Source organism: Siphateles boraxobius, unplaced genomic scaffold (assembly GCF_051911475.1).
Source record: "Siphateles boraxobius isolate OS27281-9 unplaced genomic scaffold, OSU_SipBor_1 77, whole genome shotgun sequence".
Taxonomy (NCBI): Eukaryota; Metazoa; Chordata; class Actinopteri; order Cypriniformes; family Leuciscidae; genus Siphateles; species Siphateles boraxobius.
This window is the reverse complement of record NW_027509205.1, coordinates 19,004,270-19,025,048: the sequence shown is the minus strand read 5'-3', so window position 1 is coordinate 19,025,048 and position 20,779 is coordinate 19,004,270. Positions and strand designations below refer to the sequence as shown.

The following is a 20,779-nucleotide window of genomic DNA, read 5'->3' as shown; positions in this document are numbered from 1 at the left end:
GTTAAAGAATATGAACATGGAGGCTTGAGAGCCATTGATTTTGAATTTATTCATGGTACATTAAGAATAAAATGGTTGAAAGAGTGTTTAATAAAATCACACTCGAAATGGTACCATATTCCCAATAAAAAGAATTACAAATAATCGCGGCATTGAATTTGTGTTGAGATGTGGTCTTGATATCTGTAAAATTCCTTTGAAGGTATAATCCTGGTATAATCCCGCAGAAGGTATAAGTACTGCTTTTTTGGGAAAATGATATTTACGCATAACTTCTCCCCTCACAACTCCACTCTATGGAATAACAGGGCTGTAATTATTATTAGGAAATCTCTGTTTAAAATTAGTTTTTATTCATGATCTATTAGATGATAATGGTTATTTCTTATCTCATTATGATTTTAATAATAAATATAGAGTTAGAATTACAATAAATAATATAAGGGCAATGCCCTACCCACTGGATTGTTAAGAATAATTAAAAGCAGTTTTTCTGATCATTTATCCTTTAAATATGTAATGTAGACCTCTTAGACAGTAAGTGTTATAACGTATATACACAGAACTTAAACGTATTATAACTTGCTATTATCAGTGTTATTTTCTGGGAGATGTTGAAACCTCAGTAAGGGATAAAGCTTTTACATATGGCATAGTTTCTTCAAAGGTTAAGGAGACTCATTAAAATATTATGTTTAAGATTTACCCAGTTAGTGATTTTATACAGAAACTATTTCATTTTTGAAGTGGATCCTTGTGACTTCTGTTCTTCTCTTCCTGAAACACTATCACCTATTCTTACTTCTAAATTTTAGGTTGATGACATGCATAGCTGGGGGACAGTAAAAATTCCTCCTATAATTTTTTTTAAGTGTGATTTAAATTCACCCTTCTCTGATGTAGTAAATGTTGTTTTATTGATGGACATATCCACACTTGTAAATGGGAAAAAATGTGAGCCCTTCTATTTCTATGTGAGTTTGTCAAAATGTTTCAGAGCTTCAAAAAACTGAAGCTATGTGTTTCTCTTTGTCAAATATGTATTATTTTAGCATACTTTTCTTTGTCTTTATTGGCTGTTTGTCTTCACCTCCTACGCGTCGATGACGTCACGACGCCACTTCCGCATTACCGGTAAACGAAAGAGTTCCGTTCAGTTCATTTGGTTTGAGTTCGGTTAAGTTTTTCTCCGTGACAGTCGCGAATCAAAGATGTCTAAACCGAAATTAATTGTGTTCGACCTTGGTAAGTTTCCAAAGTTAATTTTTAGCGTTTTACTTGAGAATAACTGTATGGTTTTATAAGCCTCAGTAAATGAGAGGATAAATACACTTCCTTATGTGATCTTTCATATTGTAGACAGCACTGAATATGTTGAGGACACCTGTGGCTGATTCCAAATAAGTTTTACTCTAACAATATCTGTACTAACTATGGTCTTTTTTTATCTATGTGTGGTGGTGGTAAGTTTAGTATGTTGTATGGTCAAAACTATTTGGACCTTTTGTAAAAAGGGTGGTCTGTGTGTGTTTGTATAGAGAGAGATAAATATTATCAGAAATAAAATACAATGTTATAGTGTCATATATACACTGCCGTTCAAAAGTTTGGGATCGGAAAGTTTTTTTTTAATGTTGTTGAAAGCCAAATTCTCTTATGCTTACCAAGGCTGCATTTATTTGATTAAAAATACAAAACAGAGAATTTGAATATATATAAATGTTTGAATATATTGTAAAATGTAATTTATTCCTGTGATGCAAAGCTGAATTTTCAGCATCATTACTCCAGTCTTCAGTGTCACATGATCCTTCAGAAATCATTATGATATGATGATTTGCTGTTAAAGAAACATTTCTGATTATTATCAATGAGGAAAACAGTTGTGTAGTTTTTTTCAGGATTCTTTAATGAATAGAAAGTTCAAGTGAACATCATTTATTTGAAATATAATCTTATGTACTATTATAAATGTATTTGCTGTCACTTTTGATCAATTTAATGCATCCTTGCTGAATAAAAGTATTAATTTCTTTAAAAAAAAAAAAAATCTTACTGACCCCCAAATGGTAGTGTATAATGTTACAATAGACTTCTATTTCAAATAAATGTTGTTCTTTTTAACTTTCTATCATCAAAAGTTCCTGGGGGAAAAATTATAAGTTTCCAAAAAAACAAAATTAAAGCACTGTTTTCATCATTGATAATAATCAGAAATGTTTCTTGAGCCGCAAATCATCATATTATAATGATTTCTGAAGGATCATGTGACATAATGATACTGAAAGTTCAGCTTTGATACAAAACATCCTGGGGGGGGGGGGGGGGGGGGGGGGGGATTATAACAGTTTCCCCCCAAAAAAGTATATATATATATTAAGCACTGTTTTCATCATTGATATCAGAAATGTTTCTTCAGCATCAAATCATCATATTATACTGATTTCTGAAGCATCATGTGACTGAAGACTGGAGTAATGATGCTGAATATTCAGCTTTGATCACAGGAATAAATTACACTTTACAATATATTCACATAGAAAGCAGTTCTTTTAAATTATAATAATATTTTACAATATTACTGTTTTTACTGTATTTTTAATTAAATAAATGTAGCCTTGGTGATCAGAAGAGACTTCTTTTAAAAACATTAAAAAATCGTACCAATCCCACACTTTTGAACGGCATTGTGTGTGTGTATATAGATTTTATTTATTTTATTTTTCAGATTTCACCCTCTGGCCATTATATTCTGATGCTCATGTTGATCCTCCTTTTCACATCGATGACAGGTTTGTGTTTAGCTATAGTGTTCATTCATTGTTTGTTGTTTTGATGTAAAGATGTTTACCCAGTTGTTTTTGCTGTTGTTTCTTTGCTGACACGTTTCCAGCGGAACGGTACGAGATTCAAGATTTGCCTTTGTTCCCGTTTATCAAGATACTGAAACGATCCTGAGCTCACTCCATAGTCAGGGATTCATGATCGCCGTTGCATCACGGTAAGATTTCAAATCAGAAGAATATCATCTGATCTATATATATATATATATGTGTGTGTGTGTATATATATATATATATATATATATATATATATATATATATATATATATATATATATCAAAGCTGCAGTCTTTCTCTGTTTCTCAAAGATCCACTGATCCAGAGGGAGCCAATCAGCTGCTGTCACTCTATAATTTCAACCAATATATCTCCTTCAAAGAGATCTACCCTGGGTCAAAGGTCACTCACTTTAAAAGGTACAGGATGAGCTATTTTTCCCCCTAGCAACCACATAGCAACGCTGAAGAAACAATCAGAACACGAGTTAACCCATAGCAATGCCTTTTGTGGCATCAGTGTGTGTGTGTGTGTGTGTGTGTGTGTGTGTGTGTGTGTGTGTGTGTGTGTGTGTGTGTGTGTGTGTGTGTGTGTGTGTGTGTGTGTGTGTGTGTGTGTGTGCTACCTTAGACCGTCTGACGACTGTTGTTCTGTCTCCAGGCTGAAAGCTGACAGCGGCGTCCAGTTTTCTGACATGATGTTCTTTGATGATGAGGGTAGGAACATCATGGAGGTGGGCAGGCTGGGTAGGTCTCGCTCTCGGCTCATTCTCCGACTCAAACCTTTATGGAGATCTGGTTGAATCATCAGCTGTTTCCCGCTCTTTCAGGTGTTCACTGCGTGTTGGTTCGTGATGAGATGACCTCTGACATAGTCCATAAAGCACTGGAGCAGTTCAGCAAGAAGCAGTGACGGCGTCTCAAGAACAATCCCAAAAACTGACATGTAGAGAGAACTAGGACTGTCGTTTTCAGTGGTTATATCTGTGTGATCAACTGTTCAATGATAGTTTTTTTACGCACACTACACAAGTTGCGTAGGACCCCGCAGATTATTCAAGGCCCGTCTCCCCCTCATGTCAAAGCGCGTCAATCAAAGTTTACAACATCGATGAGAAAATTAAGCAGAACTATCCATCTGGTCACTAAAAGAGAGAAAAAAACACCACGAGAGTGAATTGCGGGAACAGCAATCAGGCAGACTTGTGTTCTCTCCTCTCCAAGTTTGATGTCAGCAGAGAACAGTAAAGTTAAGTTGATGTGCATCTCTCGCTAGTCTGTCTGTCTGTCTAAAGGTTCGGTTATACTCCGGTTTGAATGCGTAAATGGACAGCTGCGGACAGCACGGACGCAGACTACTTGTATTTATACTGTCTCTCATTCCACGCATGCGCAGTAGATCGGCTTTTTCCAGCACTTTCGTGGTTTTAACCTATAGTGACCGCGCATACTTGTCCGCGTGGTCATAAAAAATGGGAGGCACACGGACGTTCGCAACAAGCCTACAAATTGTTATTGTAGGCTACTCATATTGTAGCCTAACTGTGCGTTCACACTGCTGCTGGCGAGAGCAGCAAAATTTGCTCTCGCCGCCCTGCCAGCGACGCCGTGGAAAGATTCGTGGACGCTCTGATGCTATGACGTAGATCAAATGCTTGATCTTTTTTAAAACTTCATTTAAAGCGGCACTATGCAGGATTTCTGTTTTTGTCAAACAGCGATCCCTAGAGTCGCTGTAGAGTACTTGTATTTAACGTTACTGTCGTAAACACCACTCACGCAGAGCGTATCTGCACTCACGGCCTCTGCACTTCATAATAATAAAGTAGCCTACCGCGTTAGGCTTACCTGAGCCTAAATGCCAGATGACACAAATAAAGTGTATCATGTACGTCGCATTATTTCGCAGGGCTCTCAAGTTTTGAAGACAGGCAAGAGTGACATCCAGCCGACAGATACATTTTTGTCATTGGTTGTTGCGTTAAATCTTACCCAGATACAATAGTGCTATTTTTGATTGGCTATTGTGTAGCTCGACGAACAACACCAGAAGAGACGCGCTTGATTCCTGCCGGTTCCACAGTGAGAGCGGCGCGGCCAGAGTTTTGGCATATTAAATATATTACAAATAGTTTTTTCAGCGTGAGAAATACAATGTGTGGCTGGAGAGCGTTACAAAAGACCGAAATGAGTGACTGTCACGCTCAATGCGTGACACTTGAGAGCCCTGATTTCGTAACAATGTCCGGTATGATGTTGTTAGACATGATTATTGCAATTTATCATAATAGTTTGCAAATTGCGCTCATTTACACTATTTACAACATGTAGGCTTATTTATGTCCTGATAATTATGTGAGATATTGACAACTGTTCTCATGATAATCGCAGGAATCAACTTTAACAGTGAAAGACTGAGCGAGTGGGACTCTTGTCCGGTTCCTCGTGCTGTCAGATTCTCGTTACCTTTTTCTAGACTCTTCCGAACTCGCTTTTTTCGTTTTTTTTCGCCATTCTGAAAACGCAGGTCCGATGTTTACTCGTGTCTGACTCCTCGCTCGGTCAGTCTGCCATTTCCTCTTTCTCTGTTCCTCCGACAATGCTTTTCTAGCTTTCTGCTTCTTATATGCCAGCTTTGCCATGGGACGATAGTTGTTCTTATAGCTAGCCGTATCCTCGATGGGGGCGTGTACGTGTGCAGTGCCGTAAAGGAATTTGTTACCTCGCGAGACCTGATATCACACGATACTTCCTAACGGGCTGCCGGCCCAAAGTTGCAAGGGTGGTTTTGCGGCTCACAGGCACCAGGGGGGTGCGAGACGACCACCATTCAACACGAGATCAGTAATATAAACATTACAATGACTCCAAAGCTGTTCGGTTAAGGTAAAAAAGTTACTTAGTTCTGCTTTAAAGGGGCCACAAAGCGAACAAGCATGTCGATCGTTATTTTTGCAGAAAATTGATCGATGGAAAGAACTTAACAATTTTAGTGGCATGTTTGTTAATGAAATAAACCAATTAAAAGCCATGTGTGTGGTGTGGCTTTTGTGTTCATGGTTAAGTTCTATTCTAATTTACATTCCCGGAGAAAAAAAAGTGTATTAGCGCGAAAATCTTGCCTATAAATAGTGTTACGCGCCTTCTTATCAAATTCAAATTATCAACGTCTCCTCTATTTTGCTTGGGAACTAATGTGGTCGGAACCAAAGTTTACAGGACTGCGTTCTCTGGAATCCTCTCAAGCGGAGCACTTCTACATTCCGATTGGTTGCCGCCGAACCGCGTCATAGCTCATTACCATAAAGTTGACCAGATTTCAACTTTCCTCGCCGCTCTCACCGTCCAAGACGCGCCGCCCTTGCCGGAGCTCGCATTGAAAATGAATGACTTCCGGCCACTTTTCACGCTCTCGCCGGCGGCGGTGTGAACGCACAGTTAGGCCGTGTGTCCACCAAAGCATTTTTTCACGCGTCTGCCGTATAATTCCAATTGTTTTCAATGGGAGCGCCGTGTTTTTTAAACGCCATGAGCGTAACGAGGCGCTAAGCGTGTATTTAACGCTCAGGCGCTGAGCGTGTATTTAACGCTCAAGCGCTGAGTGTTCGGCGTTTTTTACTGGTCGCCGAGAGTTGAAAAATGTTCAACTTTGGGTAAAACGCAGCGCTCATCACTGTCACTTTTTACACAGCCATTAGTCCAATCACAGTGGAGGAGGGGTGGGACAAATATCACATCGACCAACTGTCACAACATTCTTTCTGAACAACGACGTCAACCAGCAGAGCTAACTGAACAAAATGGATGAAAAATAAATTTGTAGTATGAAACAAATTATCTGCAAAATCAGTTGCAAGTAAACTGTGCTGCGGATATTCTGTATCATAGCAACGAATCCTGTCAACTGAAAAAAACGCAGCGCTGCCAAAACGCTCTCAAGCGCCCACAGCTAGGCATTTTCAGCTGGCTAAAAATATAAATATATCTGATTTAGCAACCACACCACACACACACACCTGTCTTTTTAAAACAAAGTTAAGCCACGGGAATTACATACAGTAGATAATACTGTCTGGAAGGTATAGTCGCTTTAAACTTTAATAACATTTTATCTCTCTGTGGCGGTTTGTGTGTTTTGCTGAATAATTTAGCGGGCCACATCGCTAAAGGTCTAAAAGCCCGCTGGCCTCCTTTTCCTCTAATTTAACGGCATTACGGCTCCCGGTATATTATTGGCGGTGTGCCTTTGCCTCTCTTCTGAATAAGTGATTCTGTGTCTCGCTGACAACTTGTTTAGATAAAAGCAGAAAGTGCTGCACATCACACAGTTGAAGAGACAGGAAAGATGCACTTGATCTGGATTTCTCATCCTGAGGTCTGAAGCCTAAAGCGTGCTTCTTCCTCTCTTTCTTCTCCTCCGTCTCGTGTAGAAAGCGAAGTGACAGTGCAATAAATGTGATGTGAGCTTTAGCATTCTCCGAACGAACATCACAGCGGTCCATGTCAGATCAAGACAGTAGCGTTTTCTGTAGTTTGGAAGTTTGTGGTGTCTGTCGATTGATGCTTGATCTTAAAGTGATTTTAATAATTCATGCTGTCTTAAAAATGTATGCAGTGGATTATAATTACGGACTGGAGAGTGGAGACAATATAAATTTAAAGGTATCAATGAACCGCTAAATGAAATCCTTTGCATATGATAAATGTTTAAAAACGTGTTTGAGTTGAGTCATTTTAATGGCTTTTAAAAAGTTCATTTTAATAAATGTTTCTATTCTCAATGCATTAAAGATACACAATCTGGCAACCTGGGAAATATTCAGATTTATCCAAATTGTATGATTTCATATCCGATACATGCAGGGACCTTGTAACATTCATCATTAAAACACTAAGTCTTGTTTTTGTAACACTGCCCAATGCTGTACTGTCACCATTATAAAATACAAAAAATAAACGTTATGTGACTATGACGGAGCCCCTAAAGGGACATGATGTTGAAAAAAAAAAAAAAATTTAAATAGAAAAAGATAATTTGTATTCCCGCGCAAAATGTTTCCATTCGCCCAAGAAACTTTGTGTTCACTCGCAAACATTTTGAGTTCTTTGTGAGGAAACGCAAAGTTTCTAATGGGAACAAACGTTTTGTGAGCAAACTTAAAGTTTCTCAGTGGAACGCATATTGAAATATATTTTTTTAAATCTATGATAATTGACAGATTGAACATGGAAGATATAATTAACCAAACGTTCAAATTAAAATGCATGCCATGAATCTACTGTACAGAACCTTTACTACGATGACTGAAATAAATGTGCGCCGGTCAAAAGTTAGGCTATCATAATTAAACAATTCTCTTCGAGGTGGATCTGACACATTTCATTCAGTTATGTGATTCACAGCACCCAACCCAAAGAAAAACAGGTTTTATTGTTAAATCAAAACATGCTTGGGTGCAGTCAGTGACATTTTCACTCCTCCTATTTGAATGTAATTATAATCTGAAGTTTATGTAAATAATATGCAATACTTTTTTGTGTGGAATAAATTGCTTTCAAATCTTAATAACAGTGTTATTTTAGTATCGTTGAGAAACTTAGTTTTTAAAAAAAATGTTTTTAGTTAGTTTTTGAAATCTGCTTTCATTTTAATTTTACATAGGTTTTAGTCATTTTGTTGTTTTGATATTTTATTTTTATTTCAATTAACAGTTATTTTAACTAACAACATTATATATATATATATATATATATATATATATATATATAACTATAATAACCCTGCTTAATAATACCTGTTGCACATATTCAAGGATCTGCATCATGCCAGGTCAAACTCTTTTTTTTTGTGCATCGAAATTGTGGCAATTTTGAATATGAATAAGCCCAAATTATATTATTAAAATTAACATTTTCAGTTAATTATGACTTGCAGTTCAATCTGTTCATCACAAAAATCTTATGACTTCACAAGACATGACACATTACAAATTAGTAATAGTTCAGTCATGAAACCCTACAGGACACAGGCTGATTGGTCCTTTGCATGCGATCTGCAAGCAATCAGATCATTACAGCATGGCACAACCTGATTGGCTTCTGCTGATCCTGCAGCCAATGAGATTGCTTGCTCAACATTTAAATAGTCTGGTTGATTGTTTGCTGTAAGCTAGTCCTGTAGAGTTCCTCTGAACCCCTCCTCCTCCCCCAGCTCCACCTGTCTAGATCTGCTACAGGATTTATGTATGTCTATTCATGGAGCCGCAGCATTTCTTACGTTTACAGCAGCGAGTCTGTGTATTTATTAGCAGTAGAAAGTCCATATTGCTCTGTAGCAGCATCAGTGTATTAGATCTGGTCCACCGAGACCAAATACATTAACATTCCCATATTCAATAACATGATAAAACTATTCAGACAGTTGTCATATGGACTACTTTTATGATGCTTGTTTTGGTGCTTTTTGTCCAACCTGATCTCTGCAAACTTTCACTGCATGGAAAAGAGCAGCGTGAACATCTTTTTAAGTGCTTTACTGAAGAAATGAAGTCATACTTCTGTGCATCCACATTTACCAAAGTTCACTGTACACCATTTATTAAACATCAGATGACAGTTCATTATCAGTTTGACAGGAGACCATACAACACGTTAGGAAATTCTCAGGATATTTCTGCTTCGGTTTTTAGGATTGTATTCAACATTTACATGAACAGATTCAGATTTACATAAACTCTCATGTCCAAAAAAGCTTGTCAGTTCTCCAACGATATTTACATCTGTACGTGAGAAAGCATACAGCGTACAGGCCAAAAAAAACACATGAAACATGATCACATTCAGTTCAGAAGTTAATGTTCTCAGAGTTTCAGTTGCATAGGTCTTCCTTTAAAACTGAAGGGGGTAAAAGAAGTTCAGCTGAACCAGACAAAGCACCCTGACTAGTGAACAGAGGAAAACTGATCTAAGAACAGATAGAAGTAAGCCATGCGCAAATCATCTCTATGCACTGACGTGTGTGTGGTTGCGGTGACCTAGTAAAAACAGCCTTTTATCGAACCATTTTAAACAGCTTAGCTTTCTCGCTATCAAAATCCGTGTGAGAGAGCTGCCTTATTAATACACAAGCGTCAATATGAATTTATCAGCGAATGTACATATTTCATGAGACCTATTTTTCAAACAATGCCGCTTGCAGGGCTGAAATCAATATTTCAAAAATGAGTTGTTTCATAACTTTGACTTGTCACGCCAATGTGAATTATTAACTTAAGTGTAACACGAGAACGCTGAGAGAGCCGGCTAAGACGTGTGCTGCTAACGTGTGTCTGCTGAATGAGACGGGCCTATTTTAGTGATCTCACAGCTCATATTTATGCTATGACCTAAAGAAAAATCAAGGCAAATCCCCACTTACATATAGAGTGCATTAGTGCCCACCCACTTTTTCAGAGGCGTTCGTTCCAGGACTATTTTTTCCATTCATTTCTCCCATAGGCATTTAAAAAAAAATTCTTTGTTAAAGCGTTATAAGCCATGAACGTGATTTGATCAAATCAACGATGAGCCAAACCTTGATTTGAAGCAAAAAAAGTATTTGAAAATCAGACAAAAATACAATCCCATGAAGCATTGCAAACAGCATAATCAAATTAAAAACATTGGAAAAATATAAAACTACTAATTTACAAATGTTGAATTTATATATATATATTTATTTTTTATTTATTATTATTATTTTTTATTTGCAATGCAATAAAATATGCACATACACACAAATATTTAAGTATTTTGAGAGAGAAAACGGATTCTTGATTACGTCACTCGCAGTGCTTCATGGGAGTGGGTGGAGCTAAAGAGCTCTTTTGGCAAAATTTGATTGTGGCGACTCTGATTGGTGGAATTTTCTGTACAGCATCATGGGTAATGTAGTTTTCACCACGAATTCCACTGTTAAACACGATTATTTTAAGAATAAGTTAAAATAATGCAAGCTGACGGCTATAGAGAAAATGAATGGAGTTTTTACTTCTGGAGCCTGACTGTTACAATTTATTACACAGTCTTAGAAAAAAAGGTTAATTTGGGTTCTATTTAGAACTTTGTTCAATTTTAAAGGACCATTTACTGTATGCAAAAAGGAGAAATGTCTAAAATGATTGCACAGTTGTGTGATGCAGGGATGATGCCACAACCCGGAAGATCAATTCACCATGGATCCTTCAAGATTTGCCAGTGGGGTTTTATAATGTTGTTTTTTTTAATTCATGAGTTACATATTATAAAACATATTCAAAATTAAACATAACTGCTGCAAAATTCATGTTTTTGGTATGGGTGTGTAATATACATTGTACAACAAAACGTCAAAATATCATTACGTTTTGTTTACCACAGGCTTTATTTTACTCATAAATAAAAAAAACTCATTAAAGGTTCTATACAGTATATGAAGCACCTGACGGAACCCTTAAAGGTTCTATATAGAACCTTTTCTTCTAAGAGTGCAGGTTGTAATAACTGAAACATTCCTGTCATTTATGGAATTTTTAAAACATTGACGAATGTTTTTCAGCATTTCTTTTCTTCACTTACCCCTCAGCAAGGATTTAAATAGTTATCAGAAGTGCAGAAAAGTTGAGAAAAAGCTTTAAAGTGCTCTCATTAGGGAGAGAAACAAGATTCCAGGCGTAATTCAGTGTTGCTCTTGTTAACTTAAACATAAAAGTCGTTTTCGGTCATTGAAAACATTTTTTTAACTAAACTTAGAAACGTTACTTATTCAGGCAAATAACTGAAATATATTGAAGTTGATTTAAGCTCAAGTAATTACAAACTGAATCTGAAATAAATTAAACCCATATAGAAATATAAAAAATGACAAGTTCAAACTTCCGCTAGAATTAAAATGAAAACTAAAAATATAAAAATTCAAGCTAATTCAAAATATTTATAAATAATACAACAATATATAAATAATATACTAAAATAACAGAGAAATAATTCGATAAGATACTGTTTTAAATCAAGTGAGCAGATTGTAAGAGCGCTGCGTCTGTTGTCTTTTTCAACATTATCTAAGATTTAAGCCTGAAAATAAATAAAAGATTTATTAAGATAAAGATTGTATTGTGTGTGTGTGTGGCTGGACGAGTGTAAAAACTGAGCGAGTGACTTACATAAGACCGACTGCTCCTCTAAAACACTGACATACTAGTTTTTGGCAGGTCCATATAAAATTCTCTTTTTTCCGGATTGTGCTCATTGGCTCCTTTCAGCACTTATTGCTTTTGAACGCTCTCGATGTGACATCACATCCTCTCTCTTTGTTTCCATTTCCCATTTAGTGTCTCTTTCTGTTTTGCATTCGTTCCATTTCTTCAATGTTTTCCTCCTCGACCCGCCGTGTCTCGTTCGACTCAGTCGGTTTGTCCTCTTTTCTCGTTTCTGTCTCACTCTCTGTCTTGTTCGTTTCCTCTTCCTGGAGTTCATCGTTTAAGAAGTCACCCTCGTGCTTTCTGCTATCCTCTTTTTCCTTCGCTCGTTCCCTGAAAATATCAAACAGCTTGTCAAACTTGGGTCCCCATTCCTCGAATCTGTCTTTCTGTCCCTCTGCATCTTTTTCGGCCTCGCTTTCGAGCGAGCTGAGAGACGTCGCCTGAGAGCCGCCCCCCTCCAATCCGTACGTCTGCAGTGAGTCGTATGGCGGCTGCATGGGGTCAAAGGTCACCAGGGCAAGCCGATGTTGCAGGAAGTCGCCCATTCTGTTAGTCAAGGAATCGCTGCTTGCCCTTATCGAGTTCGCTTGTCCAACCTTCCCATTCCCCAAGCCCCACCCCCTTTCATACAGCCCCGCCCCTCCTGGGAGGGGCATCACTAGGCGTGGCACGTAGTTCTGCCCGCCCACCCCGTACAAGCCCATTAACCCAACAGCTTCTGGGTAGAGAAGCGTGGTCCCGGTCACAGGTACCCCTCCGCCGCCCCTCAGAAGAGTTCCTTCCATCGTTCTGAAGGGCATCTCCGTGGCGACGAGGCTGGCTGTGCTCTGGCTGGTGCTGATGGGAGTAACGTCTCCATTCTTGTCCAAAGCCGAGGCGGGGGTGGAGTCGTCCGTGGTGATGGTGGAAATGGAGGCCCGCGTGGTCAAGCAGTGAGGGGACGACTCCGGTTTATGGCCCACTGAAGAGCTGGAAGCCTCGGAGTAGGAACTGGAGCCCTTCACGAACAGAACCTGGTCTGAATGAACAGACTGAGGAAGAAAACAATAGAAAATGGTGAGGAACATGAAATATCTAAACCATAAGCCATTTTAATAGCTTCATATTTATATATGCTCTATCATAAGTTTTCTTTTTTTTTGTTTTTGATTTCTTCTGCTCACCAAGGCTGCATTTATTTGATCAAAAATACATTTAAGACAGTAATATTGTGAAATATTATTCCAATTTAAAATAACTGATTTCTATTTGAATATATAGAATAGATTTCCTGTGATTAAAGCTGAATTTTCAGCATCATTACTCCAGTCTTCAGTGTCACATGATCCTTCAGAAATCAGTATAATATCTGCTCAAGAAGATGATTTTTATTATCAGTGTTGGAAACAGTTGTGCTGCTTCATATTTTTGAGGATTTTTTTTTCAGGATTCTTTGATGAACAGAACATTCAAAAGAACAGCATTTATATGAAATATAAATCTTCTGTAACAGTGTAAATGTCTTTGCTGTCACTTTTGAACAATTTAATGTTCTTGCTGAAGAATTCATTTCTAAAGTATTCATTTCTTTCAAATAAAAAAAATATCTTACTGACACTAAACTTTTGAACCCTAAACTTCCTTGTACCTCAAATTTGAAGGCAACATAAATATTTCCCTGTTCATTTTCTCCATGTGCATCTTTAAAAAAATGACTAAATAAATGCTTACCAACCATCTCTGAGATTAATCACATTTCAAACTTTGACTTAAATCAAAGAAAGTATTTTAAATCAAACTTCATATCCCAAGAAGCACTGTGCATGATGTAAAATCTACTATGTAAAATTAATATAAATGTTTTTATGTATATAGTTTATTATTATAACTATACAATGATATATTGTATGGCTATTGCAAAATATTCAGAAATATACAAATATAAGTAGTTTGAGATTATAGGAACTCACTATTGATCACTGCTTTTTCATTTCCATTGCAACAGCGACTTCTCTGATTGGTGGATGTCTCTTCGGGATTATGGGTAGTTTAATTCTTCAAAGAAAAATTGTCAATTTGACCTTAAATCAAACTGATTTGTTGCTTTAAAAGAAGCACATCTCATAGCTAACCAACTCCAGAGCTCATCGTAGGTCTGTGTAGGTAAGATTATAAATCAAAATGAAAAATCTATTCGTTTATTAAGACAGTAATTGGGATTTTTACTCCCAGAACCCTGCTGCTGCGCTCTATAGGATTGTAGTGATAATATTAGTTTACCTGATCCTGGCTGAGTGTGTGGCTCTCAGAGATGACCTCACTTCCTGTCTCGCTCTCTTTCGGAATGCTGTCGGTGGATCCGTCGGGTCCTTTACATTCTGATCCATCCCTGATTTTGTCAAGAAACATAGAAGCGGACTCTAAAGGGCCGCGGGACTGGCCTTGGCTGGCGGGGAGAACGTATGGCAGTTTGGCGAGGTCGAGGCCGAGTCTGTTTCTCGGAGCTGGAAGGGTCTGGATGGTGTAACAGTAGCGTCCGTAAAGGGGTGCAGAGACGGGACGCCGTGGGTCCAAACCCAAACTCTGACTCCAGCTGAAGGTTCTGATGCTGTCCAGGTTATCCTGAGAATACCTGATATAATAAAACAGAGATTAAGAAACTATAATTGTTTGATTATTATAGCAGTTACTGTAAGTATGGAAGCCCATTTCTGCCACATACGGGGGAAAAAATCATGCTTTGGTAAATCATAATTATGAAGTTGACAATATGACCTAAAGAGAAATTCAAACTCAAAAATAAGACTTATGTCATAATTTCAAAGTTTTAATCAGAATTATTACTTGGCCTGTCCATTTCAACTTTCTCATAATTGTTTCTAATTGTGACAGTTTGACTTCTCGTAATTATAACTCTTTGTCAATTTCAACTTTATCTGAAAATTATGACATAGTATCTCATAATTTTGACTTTTAATGTAAAAAATATGACATGAAATAAGATACATCATAACTGAGATAAAATGCCAACTTTTTAACTCCTAATAATGACTTAGTATGTCATAATTTTCGTAATTTATAATTTCGACTTATATCTAATATTTTGACTTGTCATAATTATAACTGTCCATTTCAACTTTATCTCAAAATTTGACTATCTTACAATTTTGTCTTTTTATCTCAAAATTATGACATAGTATGTCATATTTTGTATTTTTATGTCGAAAATATGACAAAAATAAGAAATCAGAATCATAACTTTTTAACTCTTAATTGTGACTTAGTTTGTCATAATTTCAACTTTTTATCTCATAATAATTACGACTTAAGGGGTTCGCACACTGGATGAGAAGCGTCGCGTCTGTGACAACTCGAGGTATCGCACACCAGACGCGCACTTTCTCAGTTTATGGCCAGCAATATTGTTATGTTTAAGGACATTATGAAATTAAAATATTGTCTGTACTATGTAATGATTGTAATGTACAATTAAATACAATCGTTGCTGAGTCTGCAGTCTGAACACTTTACCTCAGAGCGTCCGTTAACTGAATGAATTGAGAATCTCACCTGAAAATCCGATAAAATCAGCTGATTTCTGTGAATGAATGTAAAACTAAATGTATATTGCAGCACAGGGTGAAGTCAGTACATTAACGACGATTTGAGACAAATATAATGTAACTTAAATATAAAACTATGTAAGTGGCAGGATTTTGAACAAGGCCGTGAACCGTTGCTGGGCGTCGCGGACAGTCGTCGAATGGCGCCACCGGTGTGTGTACACACTCATAGAGAATAATGTGCTCTAATTTTAAAGTCGCTGCGCTTCTCGTCCGGTGTGCGACCCCCTTTAGTCTAATATTTTGACTTGTCATAATTATAACTTCAATTTCAACTTTATCTCAACATTAGCCAATAAAAGTATCTTACAGCTTTTACTTTTTATCTCATAGTTTCGAAAAAATGTCTCTTATGTGGCAGAAATGGGCTTCCATAGTTAAGCCTTTAGGCTAGTTATGCAAATATTGCATAACCCCTCTGTTTAATTGGGTAATACATCACCAAATTCAAGAAAACTGTACAGCTCTAAGCTTTTAATGGGGCTTTTAAAGGAAACCTGCATTCCAACTATTTCACCAAAACCAGATGTTTCTGAGTTACCAGTAAGTTGTTTAGTTTCAATTGAAATATCTGTTGTAGTCCCAGTTGTGACTCCTGATGCAACGATTCAAAAACTGTCAGTTGTACAGTATCTTTAAAAATAGTTGCATTTGAAGTAATTTCGTCAACCTGCCCAGGAGTATTATAATGACATCTAACAGGAATATGATGGATAGAGGACACCGTGTGGGTTTGAACAGCATAAATATTAACTAGATGAACTTTGCACTGAAACAGCTGTCAGATTTGCATGTGAAGGCTCATTAAATCACACACACACCCCTGAGTACAGAGCCCTCATTAATCAGATAAACAGTTAACATCATTTTGAACAACTAAACGTATTTTGAGTAACCAGAGATTACAGAGAAAGATACACAAGTTTGTGTTTGTTGTGAATGTCAGCTGAATGATTCACATGGGCTAATAATATAATATGGCATTTTCTAAACCAAATGTCAAGAAATTACATGTGATTTGAAAGATCAGATAGTGGCAGCATTAAACCAAGGCGATTCGAACAATGAAATGAGACGTCTATTTATGTGAGCATCAAACACACACACACGCACAAACACACTCACATATTGTTGTTGTCTCGAAGGCGTTGTGCCCTGCGCATGCTCTGGGGGGCGCTCTTCAGGGCCGCGATATCGAATGCGGCCGTGTCCGCCTCCCCGCCTCCCTCGTCGTCATACGTGATGATGTTCTCCCTGATGTCATCATCTTCCACAGGAGACTGAGTGTCCCGTTTCTGCCTTCGCAACGATAGCGAAAGAGCAGCCACCACTATCGGACAAAAGACAGCGAGAAAAAAACCAGAGAAAGTTACAGCCACTTTCCACAGGTACATGTACATTCAATACACAGATACAATCAATGTAAGCTTTTATCCAAAGCCGACTTTCACTGAATTAAAAAAATGCTATACATTTATTTTTCCAATTAATGCATTCCCTGGAAATTGAACCCATGACCCTGGTGTTGCTAAGCACCGTTCTCCACTGTTTGAGCCACACGATGGCTAAATATGGTGCAAAATAGATCAAATACATAAATAATAATTATTCTTTTTTTTTTTAATAATCTGTAACAAAAGGTGTGTAACCTTCATAAATTGTTCAAAGTCAACCTAAGTAAGTTAAACATCTTATTTTAGATAGCTAATTAGCTAAGTAATGTGTGCAACTGTGCATTGTGTTCTAACAGTGGAATATTTTTCTCTTTAATTTTCAGACATAAAACAGCTTGAATAACAGATACAAAAGGAAACATTGCGATTTGGCGAGTCTGTAGCTCAATCTTTCTTTAAAAATTATTAATATCTCCTTAAACTAAATTAATATTTAATCAAAAAAATCCTCAATGTTTCTTCAATATTGTTCCTAAAAGAATAAACCTTCAATCTTTTAAAGGAAAACCTGCATCTAGTTCACCAACAGCTGTCTTCAGTCAGAACAAATATACATCAGGTACTTCAAAGTTACCAATTTGATTTATTCTAGTTTCAGTGCTAACTTCTGATGCAATGATTCATAACTGTCAGTTTAAAAATAGCTATAATAACAAAAATATATTCAAAGATATTTAAGGGAAAGAAATGGGGGAAACGTTGCCATACGGCAAGGGAAAATGGTTTAAAAACTATTCTTAAACGTATTCTTATTCTTAAACGCATTCTAACAAATAGTTTTATCTTAAAAATGATTTATAATATACTAAATTGAAATTTCTTTAAAACTAAAAATTTAGTGAATCATTCTCCAAGGTTTCTTCCATGTCATTCCTAAATGCTTTTTGTCACTATTCATTTTTCATTTTTGGCTTAAAAAAAACTAAATACAAATGAAAATGGTCATTTCTGCAGAAATGCAATTAAATCATGGTAAACACTTCCAAGAAAATGTAATAACATAACTAATGGCAATATCTATAAAATTCCCACTGAGAAAATACATTAGCATGGTTCCAATTTTAAGCAATTTTTCAATTTGGCACAGTACACATTTTCCTAATTTTGTGTAAAACGATGTTATATAAAGTTGATCACAACAACTGTTAACTGTTGTTAACAACAGCAACTAAATAACTTGATGAAAGTAATGATTTACTACAAGCAACATATCAAAATGTGTTTAATAAAGCAATTTGTGGAGCATTTCAGCAAGGGTCCATGTAAAGAGTTTTGAAGGAGTAATGGGGTTTTAAAACAGTGTATTATTGGTTACTTAAAAGACTGCCCCTTTTTTGCACAGTGAAGGAAAATTATATGTTGTCATTTGGCTACACTGTAAGACATCAAAGTGTATTTGTAGAAAATGTCCATTCCAGCTTTCACTTACTAACTTAGTGGGGTTTGAGTGTTCAATGTCATTTGGGGTATCTTGAGGGAGGGACAATGTTGTTCCACTATCTCAAAATGTCATACGATGCCGTCAGCACTCATCAAGTGCTATTTATTATGACTGACTTAGAGCAGAAATCAAACCCAAACATGTTCATTAGCAAGCCCAACTGACAAACAGAGCAGAAAAAAAACGAGGCAGGTTGGTGGAAAGTTCGAACGACCCACAAAAACATACATATATGAAAGAAACAAATGGTGGATGAAGACAGGAATGATGGACAGATGTAGCCACAACACATCATTATACCAGCCAGTTATAGAGGCTGAGCGAAGGGCGAGTAGCAAACATTAATCTGATGAAATGGACTGAAAATCAAAACTGACCCAGAAAAGTTGACGCACAGGCCAGGATCGCCAACATGGCGGCTGAGCTGATTCCCAGCAGCGAGGAGTTTGACGGTACAGGCAAACACGCCGCTTGCCTCTCCCAGTCCGGCAAAGATGGTTTATCCTTCTCGTCCGTTTGTTGTTTCTGTTCCTCTGCCCACATGCCTCCGTTTTGGCATGGACACACCGTAACGGTAATCGTTCCTGTGCTCCTGAGGTCTGACGCACCGTCATGGAGCATTATGGGTATTTTTAGAGTTGGTAAAGAGGAAGAGCGAGGAAAAGCCTTCAGGGACGACAAAAGCAGCAGACTCGCCGTGTGGTCTGGAAGCAAAAGAAATAAACCATAAACAATCATCAGTCAAGTGACTCATTATGAAAAATTAAATAAATATATATATATGTATATGTAACAATTATATTTGTTATGTTAATTATTATATTATTATCATATTATACCATTTTATATAATATATAATACAGATGTTTTCCTTACACCAGATTTCTCAAATTTCTCCCTTTGTGTTCCACAGCAAAAATAACAGCATACAGGTTTAGAGAGAAATGAATGATGAATAATTTTTTATTCTGGGGTGAAAATTAGAAACCAGCAGATTGAAGCGGAGAACAGGATAATGAAAGAAAGGATTGCTGGAGCACAGAGTTTGCTGTGTTCATCTGAGCAGAATGTGACAAAAAAGATAAATGGATGAGCGTAATGAAGGAGGATATATGTCTGGACAGAGACCGGGGAGGACGATGAGGAAAACTGATGGGGAAGAGAAGACGGATGGATGACAGGAGATATCTGGAGAGCGCACCTCCTCGCTCTCTGATGGAGAAGTTGAGTGCACTGCTGGATTCTGCGGGAATACTGAAGTGGATGGGAGAGTTGGAGCTGCTTTGGTCTTTATCTATCGCTCGAATCACCTGCACCACCTGGAACGCAAAAGGAGAAAGACAGATACAAAGATTTTCATAAATAAGTCAGGGGTTTTTCGCCACTGAACAGCAAGGATTTGCAGTCTAATGTAATCCCACTGGTTCTATTCTCCCCGCAGGATTCAAGCCGGGGTTTTTCGGCATTGGAGGCGGGCGCGCTAACAAAGACACTAAAGACCACAGTCTCTAGTGTCAGTCGCTAATGCGCCTCTTAAGACCGAGGTAGTGAGGTTTACTCGCACAGCTCTTACTAGCTAGCCTCTGTTACACTCCCCCAACTCCCCCCCAAACCTCATTCCTACCCGGGTCACGGCACCAATTTAACCCCTCTGGTTCTACTTGCATCGCTCCGAGCAGTACCGCTGCTAGACATTTTGGTGCCCTAAGCATAATTCCTTTATGGTGCCCCCCGCCCCCGGGAAAAAAAAAAAACGTTTATTTTTGCCGGTTTAACTTTAACTTTTTAACGCGCAATCCAACGGAACACTGAGGCGGCGGCGGCACCATCGTTACTTTCTAGAGCAATTAAATACTCTTGTTCCGCCTGTCTTGTTATACTTCCCTAAAAAGTGCCTAATAATATTTCTATAATGAAATAATATCGGCACTATAATTATTATGACTATAATATGATGATTGATTTTTCATTAGGCTATTTTTGGTGCCCCCCTCAGCACTTGGTGCCCTACGCACAGCGCGTGATGCGCGTGGTGGGAGCGGCGGCGCTGGCTCCGAGTGGGATTCAAACTGCCGTCTCCAGCATGGGAGGCGAAGGCGTTAACAAGGACACTAAAGACCACAGCCTTTAGCATCAGTTACTAGCACACCTCTTGAGGCCAGGGGAGTGAAGTTTACTTCTCAGCTCTTAATATCTAGCCTATGATAAAGGTCCTTGCACACTGA

At 37.6% G+C, this 20,779-nt stretch overlaps 2 protein-coding genes across 4 annotated transcripts in view; one reads left to right on the top strand and one right to left on the bottom strand.

The window, feature by feature from the left end:
• Positions 1–1,125: 1,125 nt before the first annotated feature.
• On the top strand, positions 1,126–8,405 carry mdp1 (magnesium dependent phosphatase 1). Of its 3 annotated transcripts, XR_013198267.1 has the most exons (8): positions 1,126–1,245; positions 2,729–2,792; positions 2,894–3,001; positions 3,152–3,259; positions 3,501–3,586; positions 3,670–4,328; positions 6,278–6,312; positions 6,759–8,405. XR_013198267.1 is itself a non-coding variant. In XM_077218084.1 (6 exons), exons 1-6 carry the CDS (start codon positions 1,212–1,214, stop codon positions 3,750–3,752), a joined length of 483 nt encoding a protein of 160 aa, XP_077074199.1. In that variant the 5' UTR covers positions 1,126–1,211; the 3' UTR covers positions 3,753–7,812. The 3 variants fall into 3 exon arrangements, 1 of the variants encoding a protein (XP_077074199.1); XR_013198266.1 differs by having other exon boundaries at positions 6,278–8,405; XM_077218084.1 differs by having other exon boundaries at positions 3,670–7,812.
• Positions 8,406–12,174: 3,769 nt separating this feature from the next.
• cdh24a (cadherin 24, type 2a) overlaps positions 12,175–20,779 on the bottom strand; it is a 95,196-nt gene continuing 86,591 nt past the window's right edge. Inside the window, exons 10-14 of the mRNA XM_077218739.1 lie at positions 19,756–19,873; positions 18,932–19,258; positions 16,785–16,989; positions 14,317–14,668; positions 12,175–13,088 (exon numbers count right to left, since the gene is read on the bottom strand). Coding sequence (XP_077074854.1) covers positions 12,183–13,088; positions 14,317–14,668; positions 16,785–16,989; positions 18,932–19,258; positions 19,756–19,873 — 1,908 coding nt within the window. The 3' untranslated portion in view covers positions 12,175–12,182. The remainder of the gene's footprint in view (positions 13,089–14,316; positions 14,669–16,784; positions 16,990–18,931; positions 19,259–19,755; positions 19,874–20,779) is intronic.